General features: G+C 36.1%; 1 protein-coding gene and 1 long non-coding RNA gene across 2 annotated transcripts in view; one reads left to right on the top strand and one right to left on the bottom strand.

Annotated features, from left to right (window-relative positions):
• Nucleotides 1–1,783: 1,783 nt before the first annotated feature.
• Nucleotides 1,784–26,777, bottom strand: part of LOC150090987 (uncharacterized) — a 98,643-nt gene continuing 73,649 nt past the window's right edge. Inside the window, exons 2-3 of the long non-coding RNA XR_016547364.1 lie at nt 7,134–7,301; nt 1,784–1,964 (exon numbers count right to left, since the gene is read on the bottom strand). This is a non-coding gene — a long non-coding RNA (uncharacterized LOC150090987). The remainder of the gene's footprint in view (nt 1,965–7,133; nt 7,302–26,777) is intronic.
• Pburs (bursicon subunit partner of burs) lies at nt 7,971–13,361 on the top strand. Its single transcript, XM_090380965.1, has 3 exons — nt 7,971–8,221; nt 12,190–12,492; nt 12,861–13,361. Exons 2-3 carry the CDS (start codon nt 12,190–12,192, stop codon nt 13,017–13,019), a joined length of 462 nt encoding a protein of 153 aa, XP_090237091.1. The 5' UTR covers nt 7,971–8,221; the 3' UTR covers nt 13,020–13,361.

The raw sequence follows: 26,777 nt of genomic DNA, 5'->3' as shown, positions 1-26,777 counted from the left end.
AAAGATTAAATTCATGCATTTTCAATTATTGAGGTAAATTAATTTTGAGTTACAATGTGGATTATTAAAGTTCTTTTACCTATTAAACTATGTTGCAGAGTTATGTTTTTGTTTACATTCATTATATGTGTTTTCGTGTTTAAAATTAAAACACTTTAATAAAAAAAAGTTTAAAGCTTTCTTCATAGACTGAAAATATACAGATTCCTTATTAGATTAGTTTCTCATAAACCTTACATCCAATTTTACATTTCCTATTTCAAGCAGCAAATTCAGAGGAGTTTATTGAATTCAGCGTGAGCTTTGAGGCCAAGCTCTTTTTAAAAGTAACGGTTTCAGCTGTTATTGGAAAATGATCAAATTGCTGTGACAGATCCGAGTCTTTTTGCTGCAGTTGACCAGCAGTTGTCTCCATTTGCTGTTTCATCACGGTCGAATCTAAATTCAGCTACCCTAATGCTCTTGTGAACCAAAGGGATATTGTCTCAATGTCGAAGAGCAGAGGCGACTTATGATTCACGCTCACAAACTTATAGACCAGTATTCATATCCTTGTTATGGCTGTCCATTAGGCAACCCTCGCAGCTAGCTGTGGTTATAATTGCTGATCTTCCACATCGCGTGGAAAGGGCTTGGCAAATGTAAACGTGAATCAAGGTTTTATATCTCATTTCGATAGACGATACTTTTATGCGCTCTTTCACATTGTGGCAAAAGTAGTCCACCTCCAACAAGATTTTGATGGTGCTTTCTTACGAATTACTCCCCAAAATGTCGCACACAAAATAGTCAAAACAGCCATATAATTCACGCAGTTTAGAAATAATATACTGGTGTCTCAGTGCCTTAGTTACCTCAGAATAAATTCTGAAACAATTCAAGAATCCCACCACTTATATCCATGGCTTGAATGGACGTGACGGGAATTTGACCACCCCTGAAACTCTGATGGGAGAAGACAACCTGAGAGGGACATAAATTCAAAATGCGGAAGTTGTAGGAGAGATGTGCGAAAATTTGCTTTTAGCCAGCGAGTGGTTGATTGCTGGAACAAATTTTCATCTGTCTTTTTGGAAGTTGATAGCTTTAATAAATTCAGTGAAGAACTGGAAAACTTTTGGAGCGAATGGACGGGTGAAATGGGAAGGTTTTTTTTTTTTTTTTTGGCTGATGCTGTATAAGCCTGCTTTCTTGCTTCATATGCCTCTACTAATGCTAATGCTAACTTTTTTAGTCTCTTAATGGTGCTTGTTGTTTCAAGTAATACCAAGTGTGGAGTCAGGATGTTTCAAAGTTGTCTGGTGGAAACAATGAATTCGTGGCCTATAGCCAGATGGCAGTTCTGTTAACCAAACCATGATCATGACAATGGGTTCACGAATCTTCCTGTAACTCACACAATAAGCAGCTTATACTACAGCTTTCCGTGCAGATACCTCGTCAAATGTCTGTAACAAGCAACCTCACTTTCAAATAAAGATAATAACTGATTATATGGTTGTAGTGTTATGACACTGGCCATCTTGAGTAGGTAATCTTTTACTTATTTAAAAATAGTGTTTTAAAGCAAATATGTGATCCTAATGAGCAGATGTAATTTACAAGTGAGACTTCAGACTAACAAGTCTGAGAAATACCTGTGTATTATTTTACTTCACCTATTTATTATATACATATTACATATCACCATCGAAAAGTTGGCAGTAATTTACTTATGAATTTTATAATTTCGTAACGAAGTTGCAGGGTTAAAAATTTATCTAGAGCTAGTAATGAACTTTATTTTGAAATACTGTATATGCAGCAGTCAGCACTACACGGTAATTTTCTCATATTTTGTCTAATCCAAAAGGTTTTCTTATGGACTGGAGATCCGCAACCGCTCATTTGAAACAACTGCATGAAGCTGTTGATTCAACATGGACCAACATCACCAGGACCCGCTTTCGATATCTCGTAATTTTCTGAAAGAAAGAAAAATACCTATATATAGCAAAATTTAGAGATTAGTAGTGGTATGTAGTCACTAATATTTCTATCTTCTATCTGCTCTTCATTTTAATGCTAATTTGTTATCACTAATCTTGTGAAAGTGCCACTATAAGAACCTCGCAGTACCCTCTGAGTTGATAAATAAACATTGAATAACACGGTACATACATTGCATCTATTTTAATAATAATTCATTATTAAAAATAATGTGTTTCATATTTGAATGGCAAAATACAGACAAAAGTTTGCCCAAATCTTTATGTAAGAGCAGTTTATTTTGTTAGACTGTCGCTGCGCTATTTCGTATAACACAGTTTCGACAATCGCTGCCCTTCCATGCTGTGTGGTAAAGGGCTATGTTCAAATCGGTTGAGTTAGGCTTGGACAAGAAATGTCGATTCTGGTTCTTTTCTCCCACACGTGTCTTGTTTTTGTCATAAGGTTTTAGCCGTATCTTCAACTTAAGACATATTGCGCGTATATACTGTCTGTAAATTGCGTGCGTTGTGTGGTTGATTTGCTGTTTGTTGCGCGTAAAACCCGAGTTTCAGGAAGACAAACTATGCTACCATCACCTGACACCGACTAATGCAGCCACTTTTTGAAAAAGATCTATAAAAATTCCTCTCGTCATTGACGGGATTTCAACAAGGTCTTTTCCACCTAGTGTGGGAAGGATGGTGATTATACCGACTGTGCTACCCACGAGGGGGCCCACACGTGGCCTTTGTACAGGATGTTATTGTCTCATCACGGATTTACTAAGGGCTCAAGATGCCTGAATGAGACGGAACGAACTCTTTTGGACTGAATATCCGCAACCGCTCATATGAAACAAACAACCTGTCGAATCAACGTGGATCAGCATCCCTGGGGCACGCTTTCGTTATCTGGTTCAGTTCATACCAAAACGAATCCAGGCTGTTGTTATGGATAAAGGGGACCTACCCTCTATTAGACAGGTGTACCTAATGAAGTGGTTACTCGGTGTATAGAATACCAACTACAGAGGGCGCCTCCGTAGCCTGGTGGGAGGGAGCAGCAGTGCGTAGCACACGCTTCTTGATTAGACCGGGGTTTGAGCCCGTCACCACCAAATACGGAGGATGCGGAAAGGTCAGGGAATGACCACCGCATTTCCCGGAGCAATATGGCCTTAGTTGCTAATGCTCCTAAAAACCAAATCACACACCCAACTACAGAAAAGTTAGAGAAGCCAGAGTTTAAATATCTGTATATTAGTCATTGCTAATTGCATGCCGTATCTTGGTATGCAATTAAAATTACTAAGTCTAGGTCTTCGCAGAAATAAAAGCAAGAATATAAAGATCTTTTTATAGATCTTTTATAAAGGCATTCCTCGCAAGGTTGCGAGGAAGGCCTTTATAAAATACAGAACGATTCTGTGTCACAAAGAAGCTCTAGATCTGTCAATCAGACTGAAATTTGTTAGGAGCTACGTGTGGACAATACTATATACGGAGTTGAAACTCGAACGCTGAAAACATCAAGCATGAACAAAATAGAGGCCTTCGAAATGTGGATCTACAGACACATGCCAGAAATATCTTGGTTAGACAAAATCGCCAACATTAAATAAAGCCTTGAAAAGAGCAGGAAGAAAACGTGAATTGTTGAGCTTAGCGAAGAGAAAGAAAACTGCCTACCTGGGACACATCCTTAGAAATGTGAAATATAAATTGCTTCAAGTAATAATAGATGGAAAAAGAGGAGTGGGGAGGAGGAAGCTTTTCTTGGCTGAAAAACATCTGCAATTTGAATGGCAGATCAGCTGAGAATCTTTTTCATCTTGCCCAAAACAGAGAGAAGTACAGAGTGGTGATCGCCAACCTCCAATAGGAGACGCCATCAAAAGGTCTTTGCACACATGCACCCAAAACCACACTAACTTCCTTCCTGCGGAAATCCATATTACTCTCTGTATTTGCGAAAATTATTTAATATACATTTTTACCAACAGTTGCCTTCCGAGGGATGTTAAACATAACACTTGCCACTGGCTTTGTCATCTGTTCGGTTAGGCGCTATTAGTGCCTTGTTTACGTTGGGCACAAGCGCCAGGGTTACAAATTTATCTATTTTTCCAAACACTTCGTGCTTTAATAATTTAATAGTATTACAATGCACTGACAGTAAAGTAGACCCAGGCCTGGCTCCTTGGGACAGGCACCAGGAAGCAAGCTCCCTGGTGGCGAAGTGGCCTGCTTTTTTATTTTTCCACTCATACTACACACAACTTACACTGCAGACCCATTCGTTGAGGTTCTACTTGCATGCAGAGAACACCGGTGGAGATGGACGTTAGTCTGGGTCCCACCTTAGACATATATATAATTCAACACTATTTTACAACCCATTCATGTGCACAAGGCGCCTCCGTAGCCAGGTGGGAAGGAGCAGCAGTGCGTAGCACACGCTTCTTGATTAGACCGGGGTTCGAGCCCGTCACCACCAAATACGGAGGATGCGGAAAGGTCAGGGAATGACCACCGCATATCCCAGAGCAATATGGCCTTAGTTGCTAATGCTCCTAAAAACCAAATAACAACAATAACAACATTGGTTCATTATTTTACGTTTCAGACAAACTGGGATATTGCTCTTCAGTATGTGACTATATTTCCTGAATGCTATCCATCCAAAATTTATTCTTCTCTTGACTTCCAGCCATTTATCATTATTACAGCTAATAACTTGTCCCAGATAAGTATATGACTCCACCTTTTCAATTACTGCTCCTTCAATCATTATTTCCCTTTCTGTGGCATACTTGTTCATCATTACTTTTGTTTTAGCCATATTCATCTTTAGTCCAAAATCCTTACTAGCTGTGCATAACTGATTAAGATTTTCCTCTAATTCTTTGGGATCATGGCTTATGACCACAATGTCATCTGCAAATCGTAAATGGTTTAGGTACTCTCCGTTCACATTGACTCCTTTCAGCGACCAGTCTAATCTTCTGAAAGCTTACTCAAGGGCAGCAGTAAACAGCTTCGGAGATATTGTGTCTCCTTGTCGAACTCCTTTCTCAATTTTAAATTTCCTACTGTCTTTGTCTAGTCTAATAAAGGAGGTAGCACTCTCATATATTTTCTTCAAAATCATAATATATGGGGTATCAATGCCTTGTCTTTCCAGTGCCCGAAACATTGCCTTATGCTGTATGGAGTCAAATGCCTTTTCATAATCCACAAATGCCAGGCATAATGGTGTTTTATATTCATTTGCTTTCTCCATTAGCTGTGGTATTACGTGAAGGTGATCCATAGTTGAGAATCCTGTCCTAAAGCCAGCTTGCTCTTTCGGTTGATTCTCATCAAGTATTCTTTCTAATCTGTTAGTAATGACCCTTGTGAACAACTTGTAAATGTGGGATAACAAGCTAATTGGTCTATAATTTCCAATTTCTGATTTATCTCCTTTCTTATGCAACAAAACTATGATTGCATTATTCCACTGGTTAGGCGTCACACCTTTTCTAATGCACTTTGTGAAGAGCCTTGCCAGTTTTTGTGTTATGTCTCTTCCTCCCAATTTTAACAACTCTACAATAACTTCATCTTCCCCCGGGGCTTTCTGATTCTTCATTTTCTTCAATGCATGTTCTACCTCATCAGGAAGAATATCGGGTATGTCGTATGTGTTGCTACTTTGCAATCCATCTTCCCCACTGCTGGCATCATTCCCCTGCTCCTTGTATAATTCTCCATAGTAGTCTTCTGCTATTTGAATTATGCTTTCTCTGCTGTTTATAAGTACACCATCGCTATTCTTCAGTTTCAGTATCATTTGTCTTTCTGTATTACTGCTCATGGCTGCTGATTTAAATCCTTTGTTTTCCCTTAATGCTTGTTCTACTTTTCTTGTGTTAAATCTTCTTATGTCCTCTCTGAGTCTCTTTCTAATGGCTTTGCATAACTCAGTATACTCAATTTTCTCCCTGTCAGTGTTTTTCTTGCTTTTGATTTGTCGTCTTCGGTTCATCATGACAAGTGTTTCTTGACTAATTTTTTTCTTCTTTGGATTTCTGTTTCCCTATAGGTTTCTTGGGCTTTATCACTTTCAAAAAGTTGTAATATTCCTCGTCGATATCTTGGTCCTCAGCAGTCTGCAGAAGCTCATACTTGTTCTTAAGTTCCAGTACATACTGCTTTTTCTCCTCTTTTTTGGTTATTTCATTAGAAACCTATCTGATAAAAATATTTTTCAAATATTTTTACAGATATGTTTATTATCAGTTTAAATTACAATTATTTTTTTCCTATAAGTTAATTGAAGTTCTAAATATTTTTATTGGATAAGGAGTATCGACATTTAAATCTTTTAATTTTTTTAGTTTCAGTTAACTTAAATTGACCAATTGGTTTTAGTAATTTTTTCAAGCCCAGTTTATAAAAAAAAATTAAATTTTTTAATATATTTACTTTTTAAACGCTATTTAACTGGAAAATTTTGAAAATCTACAGTATTTCAAATATTTTAATATATAAATATATTAAAATATTTGAAAAATGTTTTTTTTATAAATGGCAACAAAATTTTGTATAAGAAATGTAATTATATTAAAGATGAAATTGAATTTAACATATGTCATCATCATTGTAAAGATTTCAATAAAAATATTAGGAAGAAAAGTGTAGTCGAAGAAAGTTAGATGAATATAGAAAAATCGTTGTTATGTGAATGTGGAAATTTTTTTTTAACAGACATTAGAAAGTAAGATTTACACGCAAGAAATCTTATGGAAATAAAAGGAAGAATGGTGTACAAAATAAAACCTTATTTCAGAATTTCCAAGGTCTAACTAACATTGATCGAAGAGTATGTAAAGAATGTGCAAAAATATTATCTCATTAATGAGTATAATAATAATTATGATATAGATTGTGATTTTTGAACGCAAATTCGTAAATTAATGATATATAATCATAGAAAATCAGAACAGCATAGAACCAACCTTCATCAAAACTCTGAGAAATTAATGAAAATTTAAGAAAACCTGAAGTAATAAACGAAGTTTTTAATCATTTTGATTATAAAGGATATTTGTGAGAATCTTTTGCGATTTGTTTTTGATTGGAATTTTCGTAATAATAGTATTGCTGTACCATACTTACCTGGCGTTGAGATTGTACCGATAACCTCTTCCCCTGACCTCCTGATCATTACATTCGGAGTAGGAAGACGTCTTCATCTTCTTGTACTTCCAGGCTCAGAGTGGCGGTACGACCACAGATAATTTGGCTGTCTTTAATTTAGTACGTTCACTCTTCTGGCTCAGCCATCTTGAGAATAAACAGAAATTTATTTGAGCATAATTGTTCTTGTATAACAATTTATTTATTTATGTCTAAAAATTTGCTGTGGAGGAATGTGACTGCAAGGATTAGTCAAACATTTATGGAAAATTGCGCATAGGGAGTGATACCATTCCGACATTCATTTGAAATGATTCAGTGAAGCAGAATTTATCGTGTACCATTGTAGAAATGTTTTGATTTGTTTAGCGGCAGCTCCATAAGAATGTTGTTATTCTTTAGTTTGAAGAATTATTAATTGCGTATAAATATAAAACAAGTGCAGCGTACGCTTAAGATTTTCACATTGGATCTTTTGTATCTTTGCGATGATGAAAGACAGACAAAATTATGATATTTCAGTATCCAACTTTGTGGCGCAGCGCTCTCTCTCTCTCTCTCTCACACACACACACACACACACACACACACACACACACACACACACACACACACACACACACACACACACACACAGTTGCAGGGACTCAGACCTCTTGCCTTTCGTTTCTACAAGAAACCACGAGAAATCATGTGACTTCTGTCCTGTGGCGTTACAGCCGTATTGAAAGCGTCGCAGCATGGTTCCAGCTACCAACTGTCGTGATTATTTCCTGGACATTGGCATTTCGAAAACTTCAGTAACACAGGCCAAAAGGGTCTAAAATGCTTTTCGCGATCAGAATACACTCACTTTAGCGCTACCTGTCGGCTGCATACGAAAAAAAAAAATTCTTAGATGGTGCCTTTCTAGAAACCACTGGTTAGAAGGATTTCTTATGTGACGACAATCAATTCGTGGCATTCTCGATTCTTGGTGCAGAAGAGAGCAGTGTGGTCTTCTGTGTTGTGCCGAATATTTGTAGCCTTCTGGGGGCGTTATTTGTGAAATACAAAGAACGAAACAGGTCAGTGATAATTTCTGTTAGTTGTTGTGATTAACTAACTTACATTTAAATATACCAAATATTAATGAAGTATCTTTTATGCGTGAATTACCTCACGCTTTGTGGCTGTAAATTTGAATATATCATTTTTAAATTAGATTATATTGTATCGTAATTATTTTAATGTAGAATAACATTAGAATTCATAGCAGCTTCATGATAAATTGTAGTTTAGCAGCTAGAGAAAAACTTTATATGAAATTACCCCAGGTTTTCGAAGGGCTAGAAGTTTTTGTGAATTGTTGTTCTAAACGTTGTTTATTTTCGCTTCTCCTTATTTTACCTATAATAACTGGCAAAATTACACTTTGATTTTTATGTGAAATGAATTATTTCTTTAAATAATATATTTAACATTTTAATTACCTAATTTTTAAGTTTAATTTTAAAATTGTATACATTTAACCAGTTAAATACAGAGTTTTAAATTTAAAAGAATTGTTCTGTCGTTATGTTACCAAGAGATTATTATTATTATTATTAGTTGAATAGCTGTTGAATTTGTTGAATTATTAGTAGTGGTTAAATAAATATTGTGTTATATTACTGGAGGTGGCGGTCACATAAAGGCTGTAGTACCAAATTCTTTATTTGTTGTCTTGAAAATAAACACAAAGATGTTTCTAAATGTTGGCAAACTGAAAATAGGTCTTTTAATTTTAGATTTTGTAAGGTATCTAAGTGACATAATAACACTTGCATATTCCAATAAATTAAAATTAAAATGTGCATACCAAAGTGTTTCATTAATTTGTTGTTGTTCTTATTCTTCATCATCTTCTTCATCTTATTGTTATCAATATGTTATTATTTTTTTTTATATATTACTTTTTTACATTCGTTTATTATTCCACAAGAGGAACCCATCCTGGAACTGGTATGTCAGAAGGGGTACCACTTGCACAATATGTTACATAAAGAGGACATGTGAGTCCTACTCAAACGCAATAAATTGCAACGAAAATTGCAGTTATTGTAAACGCAATTTTTAGGCTATATTGAGTTTACAATATTGGCTAAGGCGCATCAGCAACTTCGGCTATATTGCATTTGCAATACAGCCTATATTGCTGATGCGCTTAAAACCTTACAATTAATCACTAACAAAACCGGATCAGTTTTTGTCATGTTGAAGATATAAACAGATTTAATCGAGTCCAAAAGCGGGAAATTCCTTAAAGAGATAAATATATGTTATGGAATTCCAGGATCAGCGCCTGAGGGACTTCTATGGATCATCGCATATTCCTTGGATTAGCTGTCAGATCCCCTCCTCTTCCACAAAGACGAAAGACAATAAAACTGGGAGTTGCAGAAGCAAGAACTATGAGAAGAATCAAAGCTTGAAGGTGACAATGGTTATTTGTTTTCCAGATAACCTCTGTCTGCTCTGTTTCTGTCATAACTTCAGGATGTTTAGAATTTCTAAATAAAATAAAAATAAAAGTAAAAAAGAGAGCCAATTAAATATTCAAACTAGTATTATTGGTTTGTGCTCTTAGAAAGGATCTTTTAAAGCCTGCATGTAATTAAACTGCTCAATTCATTCTTCTTTCACATATATAATTCTTTCACTTTAAATGCATATAATTCCTATTAATTATTTTTTTTGTTACAAATCAAAATACTGTACTCATCATCTATTACGTATTAAAAATAGTGTTATATGGCTACAGTTCTGTAAATAAAAGTTCTGACTTATTTTATGCCAGAGGTCAACAATTGATCGATCTCGGTGCATAGAAATAATAGAAAATACCAAAAATTAATATTAATGAGATCTAGGTATTACTAAATTTGTTTTTATATTAATATTAAACGTTGTACTTTTCAGTACTTTTTGTTTATAAAAAGTACAGATTTCGATTTCGATCATGGGGAGACTTTCTGAAGGACCAAGTGCCGAGTATTGGGCACTTGGGTCCTTCAGGTCCATATAAGCCCATGACTTATGGTGAATATAAGCCCATAAGTCATGGGCTTATATTCAACTTCAGAGACAAGTACTGCTATCCACTTATAATCTCCATGATTAAAATCAAATGCTGGTAATAGGAATTTTGATTTTTATGTCAACTACTGCGTTGAAATACCCTTGCAATCCTATAGTATTGTGTGCTATGCAGGATAAACGCGGCTCAGTTTTAGGAAATAAAGATAAAATAGTTGTTACGTTTTAAAAATGGAAATTTTACTTCCATTAGCTGTTCCTATAGGCATAATGCATTATCCACAGTTCTTCTTACGTTCCCTAATAAAGACTTCTTGCTAGCTGATAAGAAGCCAGTGAGCTTTGATGCGCGCTGTGTTTATGAGATTAAAATAGTTGGGTATTCTTTTATTCCAGACAGCTACTCGTCTCATGTTTATATTCTCTTTCCTATCTTCAAATTGTTTACTTTCGTTTCATCTACCCTCTGTCAGAGGCATTTTTGAGATTTGGATTTTTTTTTTTTAATCCCAAAATTAAAAAGCTGTTCTGGAGATGTCTCAAACTTTCAAATTTGTAGAAGATTCACCTGTTCAACTATACAATTTAAAATGATATTAGCAACATAAGAACCGTGGTTAGTACCCTGGTTTTAGAAGAAGAAGAACTCTTTATTGTACCCAAAATGCACATCACTGTATACAGCTCTCTTCACGGCTACAAGCCAGGGGTTCAGATGAAAGAATGATTGCATAGAAAGATGAACAAAGAAAATAAAATCTAAAGTAATGAAATATTATAAAACATGATTATTAAAAGATTAGACAACAATATGTATGAAATTAGAGAACAATAAATTTAATGAAAATACATTTAATGAAAAAAAAATATATATAAGCATGCACAGTCGCGTTCTGAGCACAGATTTGCACTGTTTATTTATGGCAAAGCGGAGGTAGTCAGAAATTGCATTACTTAGATTGCAAATCATCTCAGCAGATAGCAGAAAGGCTGGAACACTGGGGAGATATTGCTTTAGAGTTAGTACGGAAATCCTCAGGAGCAGGTTTTACTGTCTGAGGAGGCTCATGGATTAGTGCCTATATTTTTTTTATCTACTGCGAACTAGTAGAGGTCACCTTGTATATAGCACAGGATTTAATGGGTACGAAATGATCCTATAACTTTAAGCAGTGTGGGTTGGCCCTACAGCTTTAGTGAGCCCAGAAGTCGGGTTCAGAGATAACCCCGTCCATCATCTTGAAAAGACGAGCCTTTTCTCGTGAATGGTTACTGGAAGACGTTTACTGTATTGTCGTTGCTATCAGTATGGTTCATTAGTGCAGAGAGAAGTCGAAATTTCTTAATGTTCCTCTTCCACAATAATCCGTCTGAGATTCGTCCCATCAGTTGATGTCCAGACTTCGGAGGCCATAGAGAATAACAGGATAGACACTGGTCTTAATGTATCTGTACCCAGCAGGTTCTTTTCACAACGAGTTCATAAAAGTGGTCAAGTTAGTCGATCTCGAGGGCGGCTGAGGATTTTTATTATCTAGGAAGTACAGAGTTTAAATCATGCAAAACAGCAAACTGACCATATTGATAAACGTAATTTACAGAGATAATATATGTTGGTTCTTCATATCCTTAATTTCTTCAACTCAAATAAAAACAATTCAACAGTACTTATTGCTTAGTTTAATTGATATCTAGCATTGGATTACTAGAATGAGGAAAATTCAAGAGGTCAAATCACACTTCAGCGCCTTTTCAGTTTTAATCTTCTTTGTGTTTCCTTAAATCACTAGAAAAATTTAACTTCAGATTATTCATGTCTAGAGATGATTCTTATTCAGTCATTTTTTTTTAAATCAGTATTAACTTAATTTGTAATTTAATTTAAAAGAATTAAATAAGTTATAATTTTATTGATTAACTGTATAAATGTGTGGAAATATGTATTAATAGTCAGTGAATTTCCTGTCGATTTCACCAGATGGCAGCCAAATCAGTATGCAGTAGTCTACTTTCGTGGATGTGGCTACCTTGGCTGCTATTTCTATTTTTAAGTCAAACATTGGCAAGGGACCACCTTCCCGAATTGCAAGAGGCATCCACCAACGGAGGTCGGGTCACGTGCGAGACATTGCCTTCCACAATACACGTCACAAAAGAAGATTATGATGAACTTGGGAATGTCGTCCGAACATGTGAAGGTACCATTGGAGTGAGCAAATGCGAAGGCACATGCCCATCTCAAGTTCAACCCAGCGTTGTTACCCCAAGCGGATTCCTCAAGGTGTGTCAGTTAAGCTTTTATTTTACTTTAACAGTCGTATGATATTTGTACAAAGAGAATTGCATGCTCCTGTTTAAAGTTATTTGCTGCTATTAACATTATTGAAAAACTCTGGAATACTATTGCAAACTAGCTGTATCTGAACGAATACAGTCAGTTACACAATAATGGAAACACTGCTCATTATTGTGAAAACTCCACTCATCAGCGACGTAGCGAAAAAATGAGGACCCTCCTGATAACGTATTTCTTACTGTATTTTAGTACAGTTTCAAGACGTTTATTTCAACCATTATTATATCATGTCTCTGATTTTATTTTAAGTAATACGTGTCATTATAATCGATATGTTAATCACTCTGTTTCAGGAATGCCAGTGTTGCCGCGAGACCTGGATGCGACAACGAGAAATACTTCTTACAGAATGCTACGGAGCAGATGGTCAAAGGTTATTTGGACAACAAGGTACAATGGTCATCCATTTAAAAGAACCAGAAGCCTGTTCGTGTCATAAATGCGGTACCTGAAGATGGTTAGCATTGCGAAATAAAATGAAAACAAAAAGAGAGCTAAATAAAAATCCAAACTAATATTATCTGTTTGTGTGCTCTGAGAAAGGATCTTTCAAACTCGTGCTTCTAATTAAGCTTCTCGATTCATTGGCCTGCCAGATATCATTATTTCGATTTAAATGTGTAGCATACTTGTTAATTGTTTACTAATTAAATACAATACATTTATCCCACATTTGAGGTATTAAAGCTATACAGATTATGTTCCTTGGTTGCATTTAAGTTTTGATTTCATTTACGTCGCTTGCCACTTATTTTTAAATATCAAACTTTAAATATCAAGCTTCATATCGTGTTGTGTAGAATCTATTGTTTTCGGATTCAATGACAAGGAAATCACAATTAGGTAAACTGTGATAATTATATCTACTTGTATTCTGGCTATTATAATTTCCGACATTGATCAAACATATGATGCTTAAATGTCCGTATGCTCTCCAGGTATTTTTATATCCTGTAAACTTCTTAAATTCATTTTGGGCATTGCTATTTTGTGCAACGATGCAACTTTGTGCTTTTTTATTCGTTTATTTAATCATATACGATAATCCTTATATCAATAACCAAAACTCTTCAGTTTAATGGTGATAAATAAGTGCAAAAATGAACTGTATAGTGACAGGATGACAGTACCAATGACATAAATTATTGTTTGCTATCTCTCAGTGTTTTTCTCCCCATTTAAGAAAATCATTAGCAAGATTTTTGAATTAGATTAAATTAAATTTTGTGAACGGTACTATGTAGTGTTGGCTGCTGTATGTATTTCTGAATAAACCAATTTCACGGTGTAGATATTTTTGCAACTTACCACTGGTTGCTGAGTTAAAAAAAATTATTGAATAAATTACAATCAGTTCTTTATGGGGGAAGTTATACATATTATGTCAGTATATTTTCAGACTTGTGGACTCGTCTCATTTAAATTATAAATGCTCACCCACATATATATATATATTTGCTTAAAAATACTATTTTGCCAAATAATGTAAAGAAAACGAACATCCATTTATTATCATTTTAATTTGATTCACTGGAATCAGGCTTTAGTGAATATGTTTATTTAGCTTTTTCCTTAATTTTCATAGCATCCCTCATAGAAATTAATTTAAACTTATGCTGCCCGAAAAGAGTAAGCGTCTGTATGCAGGCTGAGATTATAGCAGGGTACCCAGCTCCTGTGTACCCTGCTTTAGCTCACAGGTGTACAAAAATGAACTGTATTGGAGTTACCTTAAACCTTCTCTCCTTCCCTCTCCCCCTCCCCTGGGCAGAAGTTAAGTGCTCTTCACGTTGTCTGGTTTCTCTCATAACTGTGTTTATGCTGTATTTGTTTTTCTGGAATGCTGCCATATTTTAGAAATGCAAGCCACAGATTGGAATATATGAAAATATATTACTGATTTAGTAAACTTCAATAAGACGTATGTAGATTAACATAAATACAATTATAAAACTTTCAGGATAATAACACATACAAATAATGTCTAAACTACCACACCTTGGGTATAACTGAAACAGGATCAATACAAAATACAGGCATCATGATAAAAGTTCTCATGATTCTTTTAAAATTTGATGGACTGAGAACTCCTTTAGAAGGAACATATCATGACTTATGAAAAGTCTTACTTTTTTTTTTAAATGTATGATGATCGCTTGTAATCTCTGTGTGTGTGCGTGTGAACATAAATGAAATTTATGTGGCAACATAAATGTTTTTTTTCTGTAACAGATGGTTTCCTCATTAAACGAAGAAAGGTAAGAAGTGTGTTATGCTATGTGAATATTTTTAATTGCTAAAAAATTAACAAAATTACATGAGAATGTAATTGACTGTTTGTTAAAATGGTTTCATTAAAATGATTTTATCCGATTTAGAGAAATATAGCTTCACTCATTCTGTGTTAAGGTCCTCTGGGAATTTCACATTTAATGAGGAGAAAGATTAATAACGTAACAAACGTTGCTTTCTGTCCAATGTGTGGAACTCAAAATCCCAAAGTCAAGTTATTACATACATGCAAAACACCAACGCAAGCTACTTATGCTCTTCCATTTTCTAATTGGAAACTAACTTGTTTTGGGCTTTCAATGACATGCCTGGCAGTTTCATTAAAGGTACAGGTCAAGCTATAATTGACCTCGGAACAGATTTATAACTTCTGAGTATTTGTCTATAAATCAAGATAAATATATTATAGTCATCAGGGAGTAAAAGGTCATCTGATGGCCTTTTAACTGCGCTGTAATCACTTTCCCTCTCTATTATTTTTGTCTCTCCTTTTATGTGATTTTTCCCGCTCCGTGACGGGTATTGGTACCAAGTGCATGGATAGTTTGGTTGGTTGTGTCCGGTTACTATTACTACTGGTCGGTAAACTCTCTTACTATCCTACAGGTGTTCAGGATTGCGGCTTTCTGTAGTTCCATGTAAGCGTTCTCTGGGAGGCCTATTGTTTCTAGGTTCTTATGGAGGCTCTTTGGCACCATGCCGGTGGTTGACACGGTGATCGGGATGGTCATTACCTTTTCCATATGCCACATATCTCTGAGTCTGAGTACTTCCTGATCTTTTCCTCTTATGTTTCCTGGAGGTTGCTAGTGTTGGACAGCGCTATGTCAATCAGGTATCCTTTGCCTTCTTGGAGACAAGGGTTATGTCCGGTCTGTTGTGCGAGATTGTCTTGTCCGTTATTATGGCACGGTCCCAGTATAGTTTGAGTAGTGGTCTTTAGTTCAGACGTATTATCCTGACAAGCTGGTCGTGTCTGTGAGTGAAATCCGTCTGGGTGACTGAATACCAACCTAGCATCCTGCGGTGTTGTGCTCGATTGTTTCTGGGGTCAGATTACATCGTCCCATTAATTCTCTTTTTCTTAATAATAAACCAAACCTTTTCTGTAAATCGGCATCGAATTACAGCAAAAGTTCGGTTACTCTGAAAGATTCATTTTTTAAGTGTTCACTCTCCTTTTGTTTAAATTATGGATTGTAAAATCACATTTTACTCTATGCTTACAGGCAATAAAGATTTTATAATCTAAGTAAATCTCACAGAAGTATAAGTACTGTCTGATATATTATATAGCATTATTGCTCAGCAACTCGTGTGTATATATATATTTTTTGAGTTCTTGTGTCGCCATACAGCAAAACTAGCTCAAATGTGGTTTTACTTAACTTTTCGAGACACCGATACTGTACCTGTCAAACCAGTGTGTGTGTGATTACTTCAGTTATGCAGTACTGTTGTTTCTTATGTCATATGTTCTACGAATTTCATATTTTTTACATTGGATAGTTTCGTAACTCTCTTGCACAGGTAGAGTGAAACTACATTACAGCTTTACTTTATCTCCCCTCCCCCCTTTCCTTCCTCTCTGTTCTTGATGTGAAATGTGATTAAGAATTCAACCAACCACCAATTCTGCAGAGTATGGGAATTTAGAAAATGATTTATTGGGTTCTTCTTACTGCCGCTAGAGGTCGTTTTCTAACTCGAGCCGAACGAACAAAACAGTAAAAAAAAGGGAGCTTTGACCGAACAGCTCAAGTCAGCCGACGACATCAATCAAACTATTTTTGCTTTTCATCAACGTTGTTTCTCAGCCTATGCAGAGACAAAGGATAAAACGAAGAAAGAACAAGAATAATAATAAATAAATTACTGTTGAATGCTCATGTTCTGTTTTATAAGGGATATTATGATTCCACCCATCCCATTCTTCTTTAGCGAAAAAAATAGAAAAGTTCAAGACGATTATTAATGCGCAGAATTTTTATACTTCAATTCTGCCATTGCTTTGATATTCTATCAGTGTGCGTGTGTGATTTTCAAGGGGAAAAATGGTTTCACGTATATGCGTTAAATACCAATTAATTAAGAAAGAAAATAACTCCTGAGACATCTTTTTAAATGTGATATAGACACATTTAATTGAAATTTAAAAAATCTTGCGACTCGATGAGTAATAATGGAAAAGTAAAGCTATTAATGACTCAGTGGAAGATTCTAATTACCACGTTGTTTGCTCCACATGTATAGGAGGGATAGCCAACGTGAAAGTCACGAGCACCTAGGTGTGGTGGAGGTCACGGATTTGGTCTGTGCCGTTTTCGATCCTGACGGCAAACTTTTAGTAGGTAAAGTCCCCTTCTTAGGTGGCGCCAGTGAGCCGTATACCTTCTGTGTCTGCGATTAATTACTGTTCTTAACACGTGCGTTTTCGTGACAGCACCTGGAAGGAAGTACATGGGCACACTTTACTGAACGATTATGGGTGTTCCCGAAGTAAATGATCGAGTGTTACGTGTACATCTGTGAGCAGTATGCAGCCATCGATATTTCATTGTTCGCACAGGCAACAAATACTTCAGGTAAGTCTAAATTTGAAGCACTTTTTTTTTAGTACAGTAATTCATGAAGCACAATAGCAGACAACTGATGTGGTATAAATATCGGAACATTTTTATTCCTTTCAGAGGAATATGAACATAATAATACTGCTGTTTATGTGTGCTTTGCCAATCTGCTGTTGAGGAAGTTACATAGGCAATAAACAAACTCTGAATAGAATCATCCCTGATATTTTCTTTCCAATCTGTGATTTATGTTTATAGAACATCATCATGTCCTTTTGTGTGTAGATGCATAGCAGTACATCAACAATTTCCAATATAGCTAAGTATGGTAATAAAATAACCTCACCTTTCAACTCGGAACCATGGAGATTCGCTATTTGATATCAAGGCTACCCCCCCCCCCCATTCCTAGTTCGGATGCACTAAAAATGGAATATCATGTAATATGAGGACATGAATAAAAGTGTGCGCTTGTGTGGCATCGTAAATATTAAATCTGCGAGGCTGTGGTACCAAGTGCTACTAACTTTTAAATTGTCTTTCCAGAGTTCCAAACTCAGCTTAAATAATAGCACTTACGTTTTTTATGACTGATAGGTTACAAAAGCGCTAGTGGTAGTGCCTTGGAGTACATGAGATCTTTCTGAATTTTACATGAATGAAGGCAGATTTTTTTTCTCACCCAGTACTGTATGCTTCGTATACAGATCCTCCATAAAAAGAGACTAATTTTTCGTGTGTTATTCCTAATAAGAGCTGATTTCAGAATTAATTGCAGCTTTATTTAATCACTGATGAACTTAAGTTTATCTTGGAGCAATACTTCTCTACGAACAGGAATTGGGCCGTTAAGGTCCTTTCCAAGACTCGAATTGGTCCGTCCATCTTTTTTCGGGTCTTCCAACACTTCTCTATCCATGTGGCCTATAAAACAGAGCTTTCTTAGGTAGTCTTTCATCAGTCATCCTCATTACGTGTTCCTTCCATATCTTGTAATATCTTCCACTATATTGCTACCTAAACTTTCTGTAATAGTGTGGCTTCTGATATGGGCTGTCAACGAGTACCCTGAAAGCAGCCTAAGAAATCTCGTTTGTAGCGCATCCAACTTTCTTTCATCTTTTTTCTTCAAGATCCAAGTTTCGGAGTCAAACATTAAGACTGGTTTTGAGATTATTTTATGGAGTCGTAATTGTATATCTTAGGAAATTTTGTTTACCAAAATGTCTTCTAATAATACTATTCATTTTGTTGAAATTTATTATTTTACTTTCCATATCTGCATTTCCTAAATATGAAATCGTATTGCCGAGCTATTTAAATGTTTTTACTTGTTCTATTATATGGCCATTAATTACTATTTTTGCTCGTAATAATTCCTTTTCTTGCATGGCCATAGTTTTTTTTTTTTTTGATTGATATTTCCATACCAAATAATGAACTAATTTTGAAAATATTGTGACCTGCTTTTTGTAATTCTGTCTCGGATTCAGCTAAAATTACTTGGTTATCAGCATATAGTAGAGTTGAGACTTTTGTCAACGTCCTTGTCGTAATCCTTTTAGTTTTAATTCTGTTTGAAAATTATGGCATTGATTTCAACCGTTACTTTATATTTGATAGCATGAACTCTTCGTGGTTTTGAATGGTTTGACCACAAGCAAAAGTAAGTGCTTTCACATCTGGAGATTGTGTCAGTTAATGGCTCCGTGCGTGGAATTAATCTGCTATGAAGCGTTTCTATCAAAAAGTTGATTGTGGCTCTTGTTGTGTTGCAGGTGACGCCATTTTGTTGAAATCACAACTTCGATAGTTGTAGGGCTTTAGGCATATCAGCGACTTGGACAGTGTTGCGCCGTTGTGTGATGTCTCTACAAGTGTTTGTTCACGGGCTTATTTGTATATTATGTGGGCTGAAAACTTCTACTCCCTCCACATGAGATCGTCTAACTATAGCTTAGGTTGAAGAGGATTTTAGAAATTCCTCCAGTCATAGATGGAAATCGAACCCAGATGTCCTCAAACAAATGGTAAGTGAGAAATCACTGTACTATCTTGGGAAACACACATTTCGATAAATTTATACCCTCCAATTGTGGTTGAAGAGATTTTTGTACCGTTACCTTTTGCAGTTCGCTGTTAGCGTTCGATAATTGTGGTGTTGAATTGTGCTCCGCATAATTCCAGACCACAGTTGCACAGTTAGGAATCAATTTATTCACGCAACCATTTAAATAAATGAAATATGCTACATCTGCATTATCAATTTCGAAATTTGACAGTCGTGTGTAGGGTCCCAACAGACTCCTTGCAAATAACATTCGAGTAACATTGCCATTGGACAGCTGTTATTGGCAAGATGCACCTCAGGTCTTTCGTTCATAATTCGCCTCAGAAAGATTTCAACGATTCGAAATTCTGATGAGTTACTTCTGATCGGTTTCGGCGAACTGGGCAAAACACTGGCGCACAGTATTTTTCTTCATTCTTGCAGACCTTTCTATTCATTGCTTGTTTCTAACCCTCCCACTTTCTCGAAATTTTGCCACACTCCGTTGGATGAGATATTCAGAAGGAACAAAATTCTCGCCACAACATTCGTGCAGTGGTCAAGCGAGGGGGTACAGAAGTACACGCGGTTTAAGTGACAGTGGTTCAACCTCGCATGAATACTAAACATGGCAATGTTCTTATATCTATCTTGTGAACGCTCTTCGAGCTGCAACAATAGCTCAATTATTTTCAAAATACATTGGCACTATTTGAGAACACTATTGGACTAATCACCTTCCATGATAGAAATTTTGCTTTCACCCCTTAATCTGAAAAAAAAATCATTTTAAAAAATAAAATCACTAATATGTTTTATTGATCCTGCATTTTTGTATAAGTAACCATTCCTATAATAATAAATTTTCTTATTATAAGTGAAAGTAAATACGCTCGAAGTTTTTTAGTGTAACTGTAAAATATTCCAGGCTTATAAAACTTTTTCGTAAACCTACTGAGGAGTTATTAACTAAAGAAGTTGACAGCACTGCACCCTTTAAAAGATGGCCTACAAAGTACACACAGTTCAGTTTACACTACAGTTAAGGTTGCTTCTATGAGAAGTAAGATTACATTTGTAATGAGGTACTCTCCTTCAGACGGTTAGTATTAAGCTGGGTTTGTGACGTTGTTGTTGTCGTGTGTCAATCTCAATCCCCATAGATGCAGTTAGAATCTGTTTACGGATACAGATGAAGGAAATATGGCCCTCGAAATACTAAGAAAAAACCAATGGCAACACTAGCTAATACTTGCAAAACAGCTGTCTATACTATTCGACAAATAGATCAATCAACAGCATTGTCCAAACAATAGATCAAGCTAACAGCATTGTCCTTTGCAATGACATGAGCAAAATAAACTATTCTCCAGCAGCATAAATAGCCATAGGAAGACTACAAAACAGTATAACCTCAAAGTTTTTCTCGTCAATCTCCAATCTGCTCTTGCTATCCTGTAAATAGTTGCAGTGAACTTCTTAAATTTACCAGATAAATAAGAAAGATGTGAAGATAAATTCAACTTATAAATTAAATTGGCACACCTAAATATTTTCACACTTCAGTTACAAGAGGAAGTTAAGTCCCTTTAATTTTAATCTGAGGAGATCCGTTTAGACCTAAATTTAATCTGAGGAGATCCGTTTAGTCTTTAAAATAATCATCCTAGTTTTAGAAGAACTAATGGTAAGCTTCTTCTGAAGAGTCCACTTGTACAGATCCTTTAATACATGGTTGGCAGATGATATTAAAGCGCTTCGAGAATTACCTTCAATTAAAATAGTTAAATCATCATCATATGCAATAAGCCTAGTCTTGTCAGAAGTGCTAACCGTTCCTGTAACACCATATTTCACATTAACGGTCCCAAAATCGAGACTTGAGGACACCCTCAAGTAATCTTCCGCCGCTCTGCTCACAGAAATTTTGATTTCACCAGTATTTTACTTTGCAAAAAATAACTTCGTACTAAGTTTAACAACTGCTGAGGGCAATTAGCTTGACGTAGTGTTGCGAGTGGCCCTCGTGGGTAGCACAGTTGGTAGAATTGCTGTCCTCCCCACACCGAGTGTAAAAGGCTTGAGTTGGAGTCCCGTCGATGATGTGAGGAATTTTTATGGGCTTTTTCACAACGTGGCTGAGTTAGTCCGTCTCAAGCGAGAGTAACATGGCCGAAAAACCTGGAAACTCGGGTTTTTCGTCCAGTAAAACAGAAAATCGACCACAAAACACTCGCAATTTGCAGATGTACACACGGAGCAATATGGCCTTAGTTGTTGATGCTCCTAAAATCCTATTACTACTACACCTTGCGAGGGAATTCTACCACCAAAGAGAGTCGAAAGCCCTGTCGAAATCCACGAAAATAGCAAGTATGTATTTTTAAGAAAGTTTTTTATGTGACTTACAAAATCCACAAGCTCTTCCTCTCTGGATCTTCCAGGGCAAAATCCATATTGCTGAGTATTAAATTAGTCTCACGAAGGAGGGAAGCTATTCTGAAAGCCATAATGCGTACCAGGATATTCCCCATATTAGCCAACAAAGCAGTTGGCTTATAAGACCTAGCATCATTTCTTGGTTTTCCAGGCTTAGGAATAAGATGTAATAATGCTGTTTTCCAACGAGTATGAAATAAACTCTCACACAAACAGTTATAATAATACAAGCATAAACCTTGGTCTGATCTTGTAAAAACCTAATATAAAGATATTTTCTACAAGGTTCATACCAGTACATTTAGAAGTTTTATTTTCTTAATTACTGAGTCGATCTAATCAATACTGAATAGCTCTGAAGTCTAATTGGTGAAGTAATTATCATTATTTGAACGGATAGATAAATGAAAGTCTGTATCCAGTACTTCATCATGAATAGGAAAAAGTCTATCTAGTATTACATTAATTGTTCCATGTCAATCTAAAGTTTCATTCCCATTTGCCTGTGCTGTCCCAAAAATTTCCGGTGAATGTAGCCGATCTCTCTTCATTTTATATAGAAGTCCCAAGTATTATTATCAGATGATTGAACTAATTTCATCCAATTAGTGAGCTTGTTATTTATGATTGCTTTTGTATAAGCATTCTTGATATCAATATACGTTGAATGTAACTGCTGAACTTCAGCAGAAGGCCAGTGTTGATGGCGTTGGTATCTTCGTCGAGCCGCATGTACTCTTCTTCTTAAATTAGATAACCAAGAACAATAGTTTTCTTCTTGTTTGCTGACATATGATTCTTTTATTAAAGATTCCCGAATGTAATTTGCCAGTTCAGCAGCCGTTTTATTTTAAAATAAATCAGATGGATTGGTAAAATACAAATTAGCAGAGGCTTCAAAATTTGTCCAATTAATTTTTCTGAGAGCAAATCTAATCAGTTCTCGAAGTGATTGTGAATGAACCTCATAGCATTGTGTTGACTTAACAAAATAAACTATCGTACGATGATCGCTAATAGTCCAATATGTAATGACTAACCAATCTGATATTAGATTTGCAAAAAAAGAGGAAACCAAAGTGACTTCTGTATTTGACTCGCTTGTTGAGCTACTATAAGTTGTATACTGGCTAGGTCTCTTAACCACAGTTAAACTGTGATTTATTAAAATGTCTTCCAAAAGACGACCTCGAAAAATCTGTATTGTTATTATACATATTAAGCTTGATTTGGCATTAACATCTGAGGCTATAAGAATATTTTTATGACCTATAAATGTAGTTGCATATTCCAAGTAATTCAGAGAGTAATTAAAATCCTCTGCAAGAGGATTTTAATGACTCGATTAAATAATCTTAAGATATTAAATAAAATGACATAGAATGGTATGTTATTAGAACACAGTAGCACATGCAAAGCAAAGTGTATTGATCACTGTAACATCAATCTGTTGATTAAAAACAATAATACGAGTTTTTGGATTAACCATTGAATTACCCTTGCTTTTATAGGGGAAACCTGCTATTTTAGATTGCCCATCATTTAAACAGAATATGGTTCTTGTATTAGTGCAATATCAATAAAATTCCTGTCAGCAGACCCTTATCTCATCAGCTGCAACTCTCGACCGTTGGCCATTTATCATTTTTAGTTATAGCAATATAGTAGATTAATTATTATCTTTGTCAATTTTATTCTGTACAGACTCAGTCATCAGAAATCCTGATCCTTGAACTAGAAAGCCTTGCTAGCTCCAATGTTCTTTTATATTCGTGGCAGCTGGGATTTAACCCCGGGGGCTCACATCTGGTGAGTATGGGCTTGGCAAACCCAGGGTCCTGAGCTGGATATCATCATTCTTCTCTTTCTTGGTGATGCCCCCCCCCCCCTCTCTCTCTCTCTCTCTCTCTCTCTCTCTCTCACACACACACACACACACACACACACACACACACACACACCGGGGGTAACTCGGGAATTTTTTTTTTTTTTTTTTTTTTTTTTTGGCTGGTGCAGCATAAGCCTTAGGCTTCCTTGTACCGTATGGCTAGTAATAATAATAATAATAATCTCTAATCGAATGGTGAAAGTTTCTTTTGCAATTTATACTATAAGGGGATTCCTCTTTATTCGGGGGTATTCTGCATTTACATGACCACTCCGGGCACAATGCCCACAAGATGGAAATGTGTGGGTACAGTACTGAGTGCTATGCCCGTATCCCAAGCATAAAAAAACACTTGTTACAATCGTAAATGGCCGATGTCTATTCCAGCCACAGGCCAAGAAAATCTTGTCCATAGTTGAGATACATTTATAAATTAGAAGGGTTAAACTGTTTAGTGAACGTTCCATGAAGATCTTGATTTTGTCGTAAATCTCAAAGTAGTATCCTTTCTGACTTCCTCTTGTGAGAATCCGTAGTTACTGAGATTTTTATTGTATAAATCCTCAACGATGTCTTCTTTACTTAAATCCTTAGTTATGTCGTATGTCAAGACTGCAGGATTACCTTTCTTGATAACCCCTGTAGATAACCCTTGCCCGCAGAAGACAAGGAATCTGAAGTAGATATGCTTATTAGGTCAGATTTGGAAGCAGTTTCTAGCACTACGCCTTTATTATGCGCTAATCTCAAGGATTTTATTTTTACATTCTTAAACTCAGTCTTTAAAGTATTAGATACTAAATTTTTTGCATTGACATTTACTTTCATATTACTGTTTTCTAAAGCTAGTAATATTATAACATTTTCCATTGATTTTTTTCTTCACCGAAGGCAATGCCGTGTAAAAAGTACTTTACACGGCGATTTATCCCACACCGATTTATTGTTGAGACTTTAGTGGCTCCCTCCATTGGGCCCCCTTAGATCGGGCCCTAGTGCGGCGCATCCAATCCATCCTATTTGCATGGCCCTGACCGAACGTGCCACACGGCACCATCGGCACATTATCATACAGAGAACACAACCAGAAACTGTGATCCCTCATACGCTGCTGTATTTGTTTCAGCAGTTTGATTAACTGATTCCTAGATATGATCCATCTTATTTCTGTTCTCCACTGAAAAAGTTTGTACAACTTTATCATGTAAATTTGCCCGGATTTCGATATCTTATTTAATAGCTCTTATTCTCTCATTATCAATTAAAAGAACTGTAATAACAGCCTCAAGATTTAACCATTTTTCCATAATTATATCTCCAACCTTTTTAGTAACTATGTTGGTCTCCCCCATGAGGAAGCTCATCATATCTTTTCTCATATTGGGTTATCTTTACATACATGACACTGTGATACATGATTCTGTGATTTATCCAGCTTCTCTGTCTTTTCATTTTCTCCAGAACTTTCAGAAGTTTCAATTCTTGAGTAGACATGGAACCTTAACCATTAAGCTTTTCTTAATTTAACTGTGAATAAAGTTTCCCCAGCTGGCTTTGGAGAATTACTATCTCCATCCTCTAAATCGGTTGGTGGTGTTATTATAGTATTATTCTTACCATCCATGTGAGAACTCATAATTCTCGATTTAAATCAATATATTATTAATCATGTTATTCTTTAAAAACCGCTATAAAATGCACGTTTTGGTAAGTGTAGTAGGTGTTTACAGCTATTTGAAACTACAGTATTTAGAGTCTCCTGAGACAATAAAGATCATAACTCATAACCGAGGGCAATGAGTTACGACACAGCAGCGCACTGTCCAGTACTTCGGGAAAGCGACGAGTTTATATAATTAGCGACTAATGTCAGCAACATTCTTGAACACTGAACAAAGACAGTTGTGTCGGCCATGATGTTCATATCTTAAGAAAAAATTTAAAAAAATACTTATCTGTGCAGATGAATCCATCCATTGAAATAGCGAGCATAGGCAAGTGAAACATCACTTTATGGTTGCCTGGTAACGAGAAAAGATGATACTTGCAGATTTAATCAACAATAAAATATAAAAACTCAGTAGACACCAGAACACAGTGTACGCCACCTAATGGTGTATCGCACTACATGGCCAATACTATTATATCCGTGCTGTGATTGCCGTCTAACTGCATTCTTGTCAAGATGATACCGCATTGCCGATTCTATTATTTTCCCTGGAAAAGAAGTTAAGTTTACAGGGCTGTACTTACTCCCTTCGAAATCCCTCACAACATTTGCATATCTCAGTCTGTAGGACCCCTCACCTCAAATCCGAGGATGCTGCCCTCGTGGGTAGCACAATTGGTAGAATCGCCACCCTCCCCACACCGGGTGGAAAAGACCTGAGTTCGAGTCCCTTCGATTACGTGAAGAATTTTTATGGGCCTGTTTCGCAACGTGGCTGAGTTAGTCGGTCTCAGACGAGGGTAACATGGTTTTTTCCTGGAAACTCGGGTTTTTCATCCAGAAAACAAAAAATCGACCACAAAACACATGCAATTTACAAACAGGCCTTAGTCGCTGATGCTCCTAAAACCCTATTACAACAAGAATCCCACACCGGTTGGAAAAACACCTGAGTTCGAATTTTTATGGGCATTTTTAACATCGTGGCTGGGTTTGCCTCTGGCGGGGTAGTCTGGTTTTTCGTCTATCAAACAGAACGTCGACTGCAGAACACAGGCAATTTACAAGCAGAATATACTGAGCAATGTGACCTTAGCCGCTGATGCTCCTAAACCCTATAACAGTAACAACAACCACCAAGGATGCTCTCATAATGATGACCAAAGGTTTTCTTGCCTCTCTTGCTGCTTATTTTAATATATCTCATCATTAAATAGATGCTGTCAGCCCCAGGTGCCATATTTACTTTTGGCGTCATTAATTTTTCTTTCAATTTCCTCTCAGATATCACAAAATCATTTA

The sequence above is a fragment of the Mastigoproctus giganteus genome, chromosome 1 (genome assembly GCF_048544385.1).
Source record: "Mastigoproctus giganteus isolate SK-2022 chromosome 1, ASM4854438v1, whole genome shotgun sequence".
Lineage (NCBI taxonomy): Eukaryota > Metazoa > Arthropoda > Arachnida > Uropygi > Thelyphonidae > Mastigoproctus > Mastigoproctus giganteus.
The sequence above is the reverse complement of the archived record's forward strand: the minus strand, read 5'-3'. Positions and strand labels throughout refer to the sequence as shown.

What these genes read in the sequence shown, in the direction of transcription:
- Pburs (XM_090380965.1), top strand. Translation starts at nt 12,190, where the DNA reads ATGGCAGCCAAATCAGTATGCAGTAGTCTACTTTCGTGGATGTGGCTA. An exon ending in CCCCAAGCGGATTCCTCAAG is followed by an intron (nt 12,493 to 12,860) that starts GTGTGTCAGTTA and finishes ACTCTGTTTCAG; the next exon opens with GAATGCCAGTGTTGCCGCGA.